At 41.6% G+C, this 15,713-nt stretch overlaps 1 protein-coding gene across 2 annotated transcripts in view; it reads right to left on the reverse strand.

Annotated features, from left to right (window-relative positions):
* Window positions 1-15,713, reverse strand: part of NUP93 (nucleoporin 93) — a 67,802-nt gene that overhangs the window by 43,618 nt on the left and 8,471 nt on the right. For both annotated transcript variants that reach the window (XM_081922698.1, XM_081922699.1), the window contains exons 2-3: window positions 14,409-14,616; window positions 13,148-13,265 (exon numbers count right to left, since the gene is read on the reverse strand). In XM_081922698.1, coding sequence (XP_081778824.1) covers window positions 13,148-13,265; window positions 14,409-14,587 — 297 coding nt within the window. In that variant the 5' untranslated portion in view covers window positions 14,588-14,616. The remainder of the gene's footprint in view (window positions 1-13,147; window positions 13,266-14,408; window positions 14,617-15,713) is intronic.

The raw sequence follows: 15,713 nt of genomic DNA on the forward strand, positions 1-15,713 counted from the left end.
CTTTTGAAATAAAGATTTTTTTGTTAACTTTGCTGCGTTAAATGTGCATTCTGGAATTGACTTCTTTTGCAATGTTTTATTTTGAAATTTTTCAGATAATATTGATTTGAATGTATACTTTATATTTTACTTTCTTATGCAGTGTTTTATTTTGGATTGTTTTTATTTGATGTTTTAGCGTAGGTTGTAAACTGCTTTCTTAAAAATATAAAGTAGTAGAGAAATGAAATGAATAATAAATAAATAATAAAACGAAGAGCTTCTTATGGTGTCCCAACCTAGATTAGACATCATGCTTCTTTACCTGCTAGTGCAAATGGGGCCAGAAAGTGAAAATATTTGAGTTATGAACACTAGCTTGCAACATATTTACAATATGGCTTACAAAACTTGCTTTATAGATTAGCATTATTATGTACAAACACGGCTACTGTAAAACACAACACATATCAGGACAAGCAAGTGTAAATACAATCAGGGTGGTACATTTAAATTAATGAATGAATGATGTATGGTCAAGCAGACTAAAACAAAAATAAAAAATAATGTTGTGAGAGAGAAATTTTTATGCACTTGGTTTGCAGGGTTGTCCCAATCCTTAATCTAGCAGGCAGCAGAAAAACCAAACCAAACCAAACCAAACCAAACCAAACCAAATCAAAAAATCTCAAGCAGCCACCAGCATTGATGCCTGAAGCCAGACTTTGCTGGCAAAGCTTAGCCCACTGCTGCATAAACAGAATGGAGCATTTTCCCTTTGAATTTGGCAGAAGTTACAAGGGATAATGATCAGGTCTAAAGGCGATGACAGTTCTGGAAACCACTGCCTTGCAAGCGTGTGGCGCAGTGGACTGCAGTGTAGATATGTGCTATACAGCAGAGAGTGATACCCTTCCCACAACAGTCTGGGAGGGAAGGTGAGGAGTTTCCTCCTTTAAGTGGCAGTAAAGATTGGCACTCAGACGGGCTGTGCTGATTCTGCCATGAAAATCCCACTCACCAATTAATGGTGTCTTTTGCCCGGCTGAATGGAGAGCTTGCTCAATTCAGCAGCCTGACAGAATGCTGGCTTTTATACACACACAAGGAAAAAAGCAGGAATGGGTTTTAATTAGGAGTTTTTTAACAATCAACCTAGGGTATTAATTGTGCTCTTGCCATCAAGTGATAATTGAGATGTAATCAAACAAAGAGTAACAAGTGTCCATTATCCAAAGGACTGCGTTGTTGAAGGTTTGGTCTAAGAGGAATTTGTTGGCCTGTTTGTATGGGGAGGGGTTTTCTTCCCAAATAAAGAAGAGGGGTGAATATTCAAAACCTTTTCAGCCTCTGCACAGACAAAGAAAAACAAGAATCATTTTAAGAACATCAACTCAATGTTAAGGTGGCTGGCTTGACAAAGTGCAACTTTGATGGCTTTGAAAGGGCCAAGGAGGACTAAGGGCTTGATCCCAGGCTCTGTTGCACATGAGGCACAGCAGGGGTCAAGGGTTCTGGCTCCTTCTCCCATGCAAGCAGGCAGATCCACCCCTACCCCTTTCCCAGCTGAAGAAGTTGCTGCTTCTTTTATTTGAGGGAGGGGAAATTTCCTTGTGCCACAGAGGCTCAGAGCTCCCAACACCGGCAAAAAGTGAAACAGGGAAAGTGGTGCTCGTCTGATTCCAGAAGGAAGCAAGGTAGGATAGTGCTGATCTGCTCAGCTTTCCTTGCACAGGATTGCTGCAGTGGAAGTCTCTGCTTGTGTTGCAACAGCTACGATCAAGCCGCAAGTCTTATGTTTTGCACTGTGTATTAATCCTTCTGCAAATCATGTACTGTACAAAGACAAACACACAGCTCAGGGTTTTTAATTCAGAACCCTGAACTGGCCAACATCTTTCCACCAGACAACTGCAAGAGCAGAGGCAAGCCAAAGTGAAATCCCTCATGCTACAAGGCACTGCCCTGTAGAAGTCAAATGAAAGCTACATTAAAATGGCTCTCAGTCAGACTGTTCAAACAGAATACAAGGCTTTTGCCATGGTAAGCCAATGCTTTTTTAGCTCCCCCTCTCCCTCTCATTCACACACATATACCACTTTTGAGTTAACAGCCTTTTTATTATCAACACCCTGTCTAGGAACAGAATCCCCAGAGATGTGAAATTCCCAAGATGCCCATCACCAAAGCATATAAGCAGCAGACCAACTGCTTCTGTTAGCCTAATCTTGGGGTCTTTAATAATGTCAAAAAGAACCCATAACACCTGCACTTCAGGTGGGAAATCTGTGGCCCTCCAGATATTTAGATTACAACTCCCCTTTTCCCTGCCCACTGGACATCCTGGCTAAGGCTGACAGGACTTGTAGTCCAACAATATTGAGAGAGCCACAGGGTCCCCACCACTGCTTTGAGCAAACATTTAGATATATTGGGTTGAAAATACTAAACCCCGAACCAACCTAATCCTCCCCATGCCTCCAATGTTTAGCTATGCTATCCCTTTCACATGGGCAACAAAGTGCCTTGCACACGGTCCCAGTTCTTAGTTCCAAGCCCCTTAAAAGGTACATCAACTGTCTGCTTTAATAAAGTCTCTTGAATTCTCTTCCTAGAAAAAGAGAATGGATATACCACCACCCTCCAATTGTAGGACAAGTCAGCACAAATGAATATTACTCCACTTTAATATGAATTTAAATGACTGCACTGACCTTTAGACAGCTAATTTGATCTTGTTGGCTTTAAAACAAAATCTTAGCAGCTGCATTCAGAGGACTGGTTAAAGTTTGTAACCGTTTTTCAGATCCTTCCCCCGCCTCCCTTCTGCTTTTAAAAGTCAGCTTTACCAAATCTAATAATTATAGGCAGCTGCAAGCGCATCTCACTGGCAGCCTGATTAACAAAGGGAAGCAGAGAGGAGAGCCTGACAAATGGGGTTAGAAAGAACTGCCTTGGTGCTGACCACAAATTACTTGCCAGGTAGAGCCAGCAAGAAAGCAGCAGGAGTCATTAAGGGTGTGGGTAGGTGTGTACACCCCCCCCACGGAACGGACAGGCACCCACCTTTCCATTTTACTGACTCATAGCAAGAGCTTGGTAATTAATGGTCTTAATCCACTACTAGAGATTGAGAAAAATCTCTTCAATACAGTCCAACAATGCATTCACTTCAGTGGAAATAAAGCTTCAAGCTACCAGTAATTGTAATCCTTCTGCACTAACCATGCAGAAAGCAATTAAATCCAGCTATTTCTCTTTCTCTTAGGGCCATTTCACCCCACAAATGGTCCCAAGAAAGGGCTGCTCCAAATTATTGAAATTTATACCCTACATTATAGAATGTAAGCCTGGAGGATAAATTTGGTTTAATTCACACTTCCCAAAACAATACATAAACTAAAACACAGCTGTCTTTTGAAATGCATCCTTCTAAGAATCTTACAATACAATTCTCCAATCAAACACTGTTCATGCAAAAAGGTGCATATTGGGGGGAATTGTTAAAATCCATACCTTGGTGGGTACATTAAGAGAAACATGTTCTACATTGTTGCAAAACTTCATGAAGATTTTTTTTTAAATAACAAAGTGATGCAGAAAGGTGGTGAACGGAACCTAAGACTGTAAAATGAAAAAACGAAACACAACAAAATCAATAGATTTGTCTGTCTATAGCAGAATGTGAATGCACCTGGTGAGTACATTGAGAAATGGTGTAAAATCGTTGTAAATGGTGTAAAATAGTTTCCCCCATACCCCACCCAGGAAAAAACAGCCGTTTTTTCTCATGGCTTCAACATTTCTGGAAATTTTACATCTATAGTTTCCAAAATATTAACTGAAGTGAGTTTCAGCACTCTCAGAGCTTAGACCAACATCTCACACCACCTTTTGTTCTCAGATGCAAAGGCAACACTTTAGGTGCTAAGTACTTGTACAAATATACTGCTTAAGTGACTACTGTTCCTTTTTCAATTGAGGAGGATGGGGACCTCCTAGGCATCATCCATGTGACCTCCTAGGTGCCCCACCAGGTCTAGGTTCCACCACTTGACTATCAAGATCTCCAGTGTAATGATGGCACATGGCACCAGAACCTAAATCATTTCAGTGGATTGGGGCCTGGTACATGCCATGTGCACCCTGGTATATATTCTCCTCCTCCCTGTTACCTGACCCCAGCTCTGACCCTTTTGTCTCTATGAAATCCTACGTGGCATGAACACAGGGATCCTGGCATTAATTGCAGCAGAACAACCAGGAAATAACATTGACAATGATCCTGAGCTGGAGAACGGTCATGCCAAAACTAGATTTAGATCACTCAAGCCTGGCCCTGGAACTGTATGACTCATAGTTGGCATTTATTTTTTCCATGCTAACCACTACATCCATGATGAAAATGTGAAAACTACCTGCTTAGAAACCTATGATTCACAACAGATATGGCCTGCACCAATTCAAATAAAGGGGAGGGGGAGAGGGTTACGCCCAAGGGTTAAGACAGAATGCCCACCTGTGTAATAGAAAATGTTTTTAATTAGAAAAAGGGTTTAAAGAATGCAATCAAATTCTTGCCCTTTCAGGTCTACCGAGACACCTATTAATTCACCCTCCTGCAGATAGTTTATTATCTCTTGCAGCAGCAAGTAACTAAAGAAGTAGAGCAGAGTGACCCAAATTGGCATTGTAATTATTTAAGCCTATAAATAGTCATTGTCACTGCATAAATTAAAATGCTATATGGTAATGCCCTCTTTCTGGCTGTGCTGAAGTATGTTGGCACATAATATGATACAATACGATCAATAGAGCAATTCAAATATGCAGACCTTATTAATCACACCTGCTTAGTAGCTGAAAAACCATGTGTTTACATGCCTTTTTTGTTAGCGTAAATACTGACTGCAATATATATAATTTTCTAATGTTCATACAAAATCAGCCTTAAACTACCCAATGTAACAAAGTATTCTATATCGTATACGTATTGAAACAACAAAATGAGAGCATTCTAGCTTACACATTGTGAGAGATTACCTAATTTTTATTTTTATTATCATTGCTTATTATTATTTATTATTTGCTTTTCATCCACCCTTCCTCCCAAGAGAGACTGGGACAGCAGACAACAAAGCAATACAAGCAATACAAGCATTTAAAAACAAACCAAATGCCCCACAACTAACTAATAATGTCAAAGATGCCAGAAACAATGTATTTCAATTACCCAGTACTGGCAAGGCAGCACACAACAGTGGTGTCACCACCAACAGGGCCTCCACTGCCAATCATAAAGCAAAAGATTGTTGATACTGAAAATATGCCAACGTCACTCAAGAGTAGTGGGGAAGATAGGCCAAGACATTGCTGTTCTGGATTTCACTTTGCCCACAAGATCATCAGCACCTCCTCATCAGGGACAGCTTAAACATTACCGACATAAGATCACTCCCACTTGAGCCAGCAAGTCTTGCCTATATTGCGTTCTATGGGGTTGTCACTAGGCACCATGGATGAACTCTGATCTGGACCTGCTGGTTGAAAACATCTGGAAAAATCCAGAGTGATGCTCCACACAGAAAGCAAGGGAACATTTTTTTTAACCACTATAAGGCAAAATACTTCCATATTTATTTCAGAGAAGAAATCAAAGTGCTGTTTCCGATCATATCATCACCAATAATACCCAAACCACCACCAATTCAAGAAGCTGAAGAATTCAGGTTTCTTACAAAAAATATATATCATTTATTTGTTTACATATTTACCGCACCCAAATGAACAATGCTACTTCTAAAGGTAATCCCAAGATGTGATGTGACCAGACTGAAATGACAGTACAATACAATACACAAAACATAATGACGTTCATGTCTTTTCTATGCTATGCTTTTTTAAATAAGACAAACCTGAGTAATGTGCATTAAAGAGCCATCCTTCCTAGTATTGGCAAGATAATAAATATTAAAAAAAAGAAACTGCAGGCTTCATGTGCTTTTAAAATTAAACTCACATTAGTACTCTAAGGACAGATGGCCAACGTGCATTATAAACTGCAGAACTGCAACCTATCCTGGCCCAAAGCCAAAAGCTTAATGGACGTTCCAAGGCACCAAGTAAGGAAATAGTTCTGTATTAATGTCTACAAATAAGTCAACAATCAATGCTTCAATATTACCGTAAATATGTGATACACCCTTTGAAACTCACTCTCCAGTAAAAGCCTAACCTCAGCTGTAAGCACAACAGCTGAAATCTTAAGGTAGGAATGAAACCCAATTTGTTATCACAGCTATCAGAACAGATTTACCTTCCTGGCCCATGCAGTATTTTAGTACTGCAGAGTAATTTTTTATCCTATATCCTGTGGTCACCCTAAGGTATAAAATTTTATAAAATGCAGCACTTTAAACTGTAAATTAAAAAGGCAGATCAGCAGATAGACAAAAAAAGAGAGAGAGACAAACTGCTTAGGTATTTAGTTCAACCTTTACCATTCTGCTGCCCTCCAAATGTGTTGCACTACAACTCTCATCAGCCCTTCAACTATTAGTGAAGGCTGACTGAGGTTCAAACACAGCCCTGAAAGCATCTGGTACTTTCATCAGTCCTACAACCTCCTCCAATTAAGATAGTATGGAAATCTGCAGATAAAACATGGAGCTGTGGGTTGTAGCCAGCTACATTCTACTCAGAGTAGATCCACTGAAATTAGGAGCCCTAACTTAACCATGTCTAGTAATTTCAACAGGTCTACTCTTAGTAAAACCTCTCTTTTTTCCAGGGAAGCAGTACAAAAACATTTTGCCACCCCAGCTGTTATGGTGTCTGGCAAACGGCAAGCCCAGATGGGATGCATGTGGTTGTGTTGCAACATCATGCCTCACACCCAAAGAGTGTTCACTAACAATTCCTCATTATCCTGGGGAAAAGTGATAAGGGAGTGCCACAGGGTTCTGTCCTGGGCCTGTTGTTGTTCAGCATCTTTATAAACCACTTGGATAAAGGTATTGAGGGGATGCACATCAAATTTGCAGGTGACATGAAACTGGGAGGGGTAGCTAATGCTGCATAATACAGAATTGGGATTCACTATGACCTTAACAGATTGGAGAACTGAGCCCAAACTAACAAAATGAATTTTAATAGGGACAAATGTAATGCTCTGCATTTAGGTAGGAAGAACCAGCTACACAAATATAATGGGGACATTTAGCTTGCCAGTAGTACAAGTAGAAATGGTTTAGGGGTCTTAGTAGACCCTCAAGCTCAGCATGAGTCAATAGTGTGATGAAGCAGCAAAAAAGTGAATGCTACTCTAGGTTGCATCAACAGAAGTCTAGTGTCCAGATCAAGGGAGGTAAAGTAGGGCAATGGGGAGTAATTACTCATTTATGTGTACAATGGGCACAGTGGCATAGTTTGGAGCTTAGCCAAAAGGAGGAGACTGGATGCTCTTGCTTCTGTTACAAACTAACCATCGTGTCATGTTATATCCAAACTTGGCCACAATGTATTTAGCTTTATCTACATTTTACAAGGGATGCGGGTGGTGCAGTGGTAGAAACCACTGAGCCTCTTAGGCTTGCTGATCAGAAGGTTGGTGGTTCAAATCCCCGTGACGGGGTGAGCTCCTGTTGCTCAGTCCCAGCTCCTGCCAACCTAGCAGTTCGAAAGCACGCCAAAATGTGCAAGTAGATAAATAGGTACCGCTTTGGCAGGAAGGTAAACGGTGTTTCCGTGTGCTGCTCTGATTTTGGTGTTCTGTTGCGCCAGAAGCGACTTAGTCATGCTGGCCACATGACCCAGAAAAACTGTCTGCGGACAAATGTCGGCTCCCTCGGGCTGTAAAGATAAGCGCCACAACCCTAGAGTCGTCTGTGACTGGACTTAACTGTCAGGGGCATTTACCTTTAAAAAAATATTTTTTTACAAAAACATGCCAACTTCATAAACCATTTTCTACCCAAGTCAAAATGAATACAGCCATGCAACATTTCGTAAAAGGAATTAGGAAAAGAGATGTCTCATCTGTTTTTGAAATGATAAAGCATTTGCTCTGACAGAGCATTCTTTAACCCACTGAGGTCTAGTAAGTAGTAATCTCATGATTATTTTACAGCATATGATGGACTCTAAAGAGCTGTTGCTGCAGAATGTTGAACATCTTCAGCTTAGAACTTATAAATTAGAAACAAACGCAACCGGCACTCATGTAGTATTCCTTCTGGTGCTGATACTCTGGAGCAGACTCTTCAGTCAGCATTGAAGGTATGAGGTTTCAGCTCTTAAGATTTATCCATTTGTTTCTGGTGACATAGAGCAGAACACAAGCATGCAAGCAAGCAAACAAGCAAACAAACAAACTACTGTCCAGCATATTCTGATTGCCACCAAATGGAAAGCTCTTATTCTTCGCAGAGGTTTCGGCACAACAAGACCCAGTACACTTCTCCAACAGCTTTCGGAAACAACAGGCTACGTTCTGAACCAAGAATACCAAATGAAATATTCACGAAGTGCATTAGCGCACTAGAGCCTACATTTTGGACAGGCATGGAATCCAGGCACAATCCAGCACTTCAGAGACCACTAAAGACTGGCTGCATTTCAACAATATTGGGGTGGGCAGAGTCTTCACAAAGAAGGAACACTTTCACCCTTGCTCAGCTCATCCCTGTTGCTCAGCCAATAAGGATTGCAGATATATGAGGCAACGAGAGACAGCATGGGACACACCTGCCATCTGCCCACTTTCTTCTGATTTTATTAGACCACTGGTAACTCTAATGCAGGGCTGTGGAGTCTTTTTCAGCCCAAGGGCAGCATTACCTTCTGGGTATTCTTCTTAAGTGGGGCACATGCCCGTTGTGGGTGGGGCCAGAGACAAAAGTAGCACAGCAACAAATGCAAAACAAATGCACATGCTATCTTTACACAATAGGTAGTTTTACACACACTCCTGCAGTTTCTTTTGTTTTAATATTTCTTTACTGTAAATACAGCAGCACTCTTTGATGCCCTAACTCAATCAACTGGCATGTCTGCTAACCCTGGGACCAAATAAGAGTGGCATTTAAATAAGATCTGGCTAATGAATTAACACACACACCAGTTTGGACCATAACCGAACAAATCTGGCTTTGAATGAATCTGTCTGAACATTCAAGAGGTGAAAATTTAATTTATCCCTTGAATGATTCAGTAAGTCAATAAGCAAACTAAGCAAACAATGTTGCTGTGTTTTAAGCAAAAGAGCAATATTCGGGTGGACCACATTTTTTAGGATGCACTGTCAATTCTTGCAAGGGAGAATTGTTGCTGAAAGTCCAAACCTCAACCCCTGTATTTCCAGACCACCACCCTCCCCACATAGAGCAAAGACTAAACCAAGAGTATGTCCTGCTGTTTGCATTGGACTGATGATCATTTGAAATAGCCCAATGGTTGCCATGAAGTCCTGAGCTAGATCTGAGGCATCCCAACTGTGGATGCTGAAGTCACCCTAAAACACAGTTATTGTTTCCTCTAACATCACACCCAATTCAACCTTGGCCAGCACAGTCAGGGAGGCTGATTAGCAATAGGGTGGGCAGTAACAACTACAGCATCCCTAGCCAGTCTCTTTGGCCCAACACCAGATGCAAGCTTGAATACATGGGCAACCAGAGTGGAGTCAAAGTTAGCCCACCCACCTCCCACACCCAGGTCTCAGTAATGCACTAAGCCAACCTCCTCATACACAACAGAATCGTGGATCAGCACGGTTCTGTTATAGACTGACCTGGCATTCAGAAGTAGAACCACTAGACTGTTGGGGACAGTGGCAAAGCATCCATTGTTACCAGCAAGAGGATATCAGGCACAAGCACCTATCACAAGGTGAAGGGCTGCGAATCTGGCTTCAGAAAGGCAGCATGAGGGCTCTGGCAATGCCCCTGTCACATTCTCAAAGCCTAAGTACTTGCTAAGCTTTGGGAAGGAGGCACAAGGGTTCCAGAGTCTTTGTGCTTCCTTCCCAATGTCGGCTAATCTCACAATCACATTTTTTGCACAGGTCTGGGAGGGGAGGAGGAACAAATAAATGGAGAGTTGGTTCCTTCCTTCCTTCCTTCCCCACCCACCTGTGAAAAGCTGTGACTGCATAAGTAAAGTAAGTTACCTATACTCGATATGATTTTTTAAAAAGGTACTTTTTGAACAGCTAAAAAGTAGAATGGATTCCTTGCAGATTTAACCACAGGGAAATAACCCAAAGCGTACAGCTCAGTATAACAGATTTTGCATAATGCCATTAAGCCTGTCATCTTACTGGCAATTCTGAAGGCAAAGATTTAAAAGCTGAAGAGATTGCGGATTCACCGTAACACTAAAGGAGCCCCAGTAAACATCACTGTGCCTATTATTACAAATGCATTTCACATTTATGGGATGTGTCATCCTTAATTCCAGGCAGATTAAGTGGGAATTGCACTGAGCACAGACTAATACCTGAAATGTAGCAGTGATGTCAATACAAAATCAAATGAAATATTGCATGAGAAAAAACAGCTGCTTGAGAACAGGACCTCTTTGTTCTGCACTTTGGGCTGCTTTTCCCACACTAGTTCTGAGGTATGCATCTTAGATGTTTTAAAAGTACAGTTAAAGCATAATGTGCGAAGGCAACAGGCATGAGTTTGCACACGCCCATCCCTTAGGCTATGTTAGAATATAATGTTATAACTAGGGCTTAGTGTGATGAGGTGGAGCCATAGCCAGTCTTGGACTTATGCATTTCCTCTTCTTCCTCTGGCACAACCACATGCTTCTGCTTTCATTTTCAATTAACTGCTGTCATATAACCCCCCCAAACTGTAGTTAATTTTGACTATGATTTGTTGAAATGAGAAAATCTCGTTAAGCACGGTTTGAAGTTGATGTGCTTCAACAAACCATAGCTAAGTTTAACCATAGTCTATCCAGTTTGAACCATCACAACTACCTGTGGTTAATCGAAAATGAAAATTAAAGCTTCTAACCTCCTCCTGTACCCACAACCAGAGGAAGACAGAGGAGGATGTAAGACCAAGATCACTGTGACTTACATTCACTGGGAGGTAGGACCAGCTGCAGCTTTCTCCCAATTCTTCAACTGGTGGAAAGAGTCAATCACTCTTTATCATGTGAAAAGGCAATTAGGGTTCTTCCTCACCTTATGATGACATGCCTTTCAACAAACCCAACATCCAACCATTTTCTGTCATGGTGGAAGAATAAATTTAGGGGTATGGAATTTCTCTGAAGGCCTGGTCCTAATTTAATTACAACATCTGACTGCAAGTGGTCCTCTAGCTACTGCTCAGATTTAAGATTGTTGGGGTAGGTCAGCGATTTAAACAAGACCAGAAAACAATTTTATTTGTAAGGAAATTTATTCCCTAACAAAGGGTAAAGGTTAAGCAGTTACAGATCAACACTAAGCAAGCTGATGTGCCTTCCTGATTGATGGGACCCCACTCCAATCATGGAATGAAAATCCTATTTTGATCAAAACCTACTAAATTCTTGGTCAGCTCCTCCTCCATGATCTACACAAATCATGACATAACCTTCAGTATCTGATTGGTTAGGGCCTTCAAATGGATTTAGTATTCTCATTTTAGTAATAAGGGCTCAGGCTCAGGTTGTTTCTTGCTGAAGCAACACCAGAACTTTGTGTTACTCTAGCACAGCCTGAATCCTGCCTTTCCTCAGAGCAGTGCAACAGGAAGGAAGCCATGTGTTCTCCCTTAAGGACTCTCCTGTTTTTTTAACCATATTGGGAGGGTCCAAAGGAACCCCAGTGGTTCACTGGATGCTGCACCCCATGAGCTCAAGAGTAACCTATGAAAGCATGCATACCTTCAGTGCTACACTGTCTGCCTTCAAAATGGATATGAAAATGAAGTCCCTCCAAAATACAAAGACTCATCCACCCAAGAAAAAACTCACCCCACTCTCAAGTGACAGGAATCTACTACAAGATTCCTCATCAATTACTCTAATGGGAGCCATTTCCGAAACTACCCTCTTTTTGTATCAGCCATCTATGTTTATTACTGCTAAATAATTCACATAATTAACCAAGATGCAATTTGGCATGCCTCTCCCCAATCAACAGTAAAAAAAATATGGTTTAAGAAACAAGTTCAGATCAGCAAGACACTCAATTGATTAACAGAAGAGGGCAGGGAGGCTGATGGGCTAAGACCTTGGGCCAAATAATACTACTGAGCCATTCAAAGCACAAATTTTATAGACATCCATTCCGGCTAAAGCCTTGATTGAAAGGAAAACAGAAGTTTACAAGGATGTAGTAGCTGAAGTTCTGTCTGCCTTTATTTGAAAGTCTGGAATCCTAATGAATCTGCCAGTGCCACCCACTACAACACAATGGGGTGGGGTGGTGGGGAGATGAAGAGGCAGCTGGTTCAGTAAAGAAAGGAATAATGTTGAAAAGAGGACAGATTGTACTTACACTTCAAATTCAGTACAAGAAAACTCAAATTCTGTACTGAAAATAGATTGTGCATCAGTATTATCTACAATCACTTGAAGCTGCTCACCAGAGATTCAGATAAGAGTCTCCCCGCTCCCCAGCCTTACCTGGGGAATCTGGGGGCTGAACCTGAGACCTTACGCGCACAAAGCATGAGCTCTATCACTGAGCTACAGCTCTTTCCCTAAAGAGAAAACAGATGCAACAAGGGAGGCAAACACAGAATTGTGCCTTCTGGAATTGGTGGCTTTTTGCAAAGATGGGTCTTGAATGCAGCACATAGTTCATGCTGATGAAATCACAGCAACTTCAGGGAGGTTTAAGCACTCTATGTGAAGAATCAATTTTCCAACCTGACTGTCTCATACTAAAACTTTTGATCCTAATATTTAAAGCATGAATATTTGAAACATGTAGATATTGAAGGTAGAATTTGTCATCAGTGAAGGAGGAGAGGTAAGAAAAGAACTGTGGGAAATTCACAATTAACTTTATAGAACATATCCCTGTTGATAGGAAAATGTGGAAGTGTTGCAATCAGTGCAGCTCAAACACTTGCTTCCCCCAAAAGCTGGCAGTAACCCATTACTGTTCACTGCTGATTCTGATACTGTTCACACTTCATTACACAAAGACCCTTACCTGTATATCTGTGTCCTTTACAGGCTCTAGAGGCTCAAATGTTGTTACAGCACTAAGACTCTCCAACCGCTGGGAGATGTGGGAGATGTCAAGACCTCTGGACCCAAGGAGAACTGATCTATAAGAGACATGAAAAGGCAGGGGGATGAGACTACAAATACTTTCACAGTGACAGAGCGGGATCCAGAAGGACTCCAAAATTATGCACTTGATCCTTCAGGGAGAGTAGCAACGCCATCCAGGGCAGGCAACTTACTGACTTCCAGACACACTCACAGAGCCTCCATCTTCCCAGGATTCAGACTCAATTTATTAGTCTTCACCCAGCCCACCACTGCATCCAGACACTGGTTCAAGGCCTTTTCAGCCACTCCCAGTTCAGATGTTACAAAGAAACAGAGTTGGGTATCATTGGTGTACTGATGAGTCTTTGCTCAAAAACTCCTGAGGAAGAGATTCATTTCCTTCAAGGACACAAATCACTCCATGTATTGAATTGCTGGAGTAGCTTTGTATTTGTATCTGTATCTGCAAAGCCTACAAGCTGTATGTATTTATCAACATCCAAAACTGCATCACTGAAGCTTTATTTTCCGCAGAAGTAAGCTAGTTTGGACCTTAAACTGCCTCTGTGTGGTGACTGGAACTGGGGGCAACTTCCACTACATAGGCATCTCACCTCAGACTCCCAACACTAATGACCACTCCCAACAACTTCATGTAAGTGTTAAATGGCATCAGAGACAATATAGTGCTCTGCAGCACCAGTAGATCAAAAGCAAAGAGCTGAGAAGTAATAATCCAGTGCTACATTTTGCCCCTAGAGAAAAAACTGGACCCACTGTGAAACTGTGCCCCTGATACCCATCTCTTGTAGACAGTCCAGGAGGATACCACTGTCAATAGGATTTACTAAGAGAAACAGGTTCACAATCTCCCCTCTCAATAGAGGTCATCCACCAGGGTAATCAAGGAAGATTCATTCCTGAACCCAGGTTGGAATGGGTACAGATAATAATCCACCCTTCCTCCCCAAATGGTGTCTAGGACAGCCCACAATAAAATTACATAAAAGCAATTTAAAAATACATCATAACACATTCCACAGAGAATATAAAAAGAATGAACTACAGTGCAACCCTAAGCATATCGCTCAGAATTCAGTCCCAAGGGGTTTATTGGGGTTTACTCCCTAGTTAGGTCTGCTGCTATAAGCATCTTACCAACAAGACCAAAAGCTTCAATTAAACCAGGAACTTACGCCTTGACATCTGCCGTCTCCTGGGAAGTGCGGGTCAGTGTCCGGGAGCGCAGGCGCTCTCCTGCTTGCTGGATCTCTTGGAGGTTGCGTTCGACATGAGGAAGCTCAGCGATGCCCTCTGTTTCTGCTGCAAGCTGCTCTGCCTGCTGCAGGAGCTCTCCAAACCCTTCCCCATCCATTTGGGAGGCTGCTCACTGCGTGGACTGACCTGAGGGAAATGGGTATCAAAAGTCACCTCAGAAAGAATGGAATGTACAATCATGACAACCTGAAAAGACTACTGACAACAATGTCAGCCTCCAATTAACCCGTGTGAAAAAATAATAGACTGAAGCTTGCTGTGGTCAGTATTATGGATAAAAGCAAAATATTTGCCAGTCCATCACATACACATCACTTGAGCATAAAGAGGTAAAGACTGTAAAATTTCTAGTGACTGTCATTAAAAGAAAGGTCTCAGTGATGGTCTCAGAGTTTTAAATTGTATAATTTTTAATTTGATTCAGCATTTTATGGGCTTGTAATGGCTGGTGGCTTATAGAAATTTCTATCTATCACTGGAGAGGTGGTATGGTAAGCTCATCGCACAAAAGGCATTGTTACTCAACTCCAACAAAGGGTTAACTGCAAGGATAACTTAGCATCCATACTACAAGAAATGTACAGAACAGGGGTAGCATAGGTAAGTCTTTCTTACCAAACCTGTCATGATTTGTTTTTTCCATGTAAAAATGATATCTGAATGTAAGCTTATTAAAGCCTTCACTTATCATCTTAGGTAACTTTAAGAGGAACTAGAAAAAATGATGGCTGATAAGGCTATCAATGTCATGATGGCTGTATTCTACTTCCAGACCTGGAAGAAGAGTAGCATGGGAACAACAACAGGAGAGCACTAGAACCCTCCTGTACTGCTTGTGGGCTTTTCAAAGGGCCAGATAAAGACCTCATTTGGGTCCCCAGGCCTGTGCTAAAGCAAGAAAGGGAGAGCCAGGAACCAACACTGCTCTACCACAGAGGCTTAGTTGCACAGCTATGTCCACCTGAAAGACCTGGAAGCAATGGACGCCATGGCCATTGCCATAAAAGTGACACAGGCTGACTGCCACAGACCACAACTATGAGCTGTGAGCCAAGCAGTCTCTGCTTCTAAATTTAAGCTCTGATCACTGGCTCACAAAGTGGTCTCAGACAAGCTATATTATGGGGATATTGATTATGATTTTTATTATCTTAATACATGCCTATCTTACAGGGCTGTTATGACTCAGCTAAGCATGGTTAGAGTATTTTGAATTAAGTGTT

This window comes from Podarcis melisellensis (assembly GCF_964234715.1).
Source record: "Podarcis melisellensis genome assembly, chromosome: 8".
NCBI lineage: Eukaryota > Metazoa > Chordata > Lepidosauria > Squamata > Lacertidae > Podarcis > Podarcis melisellensis.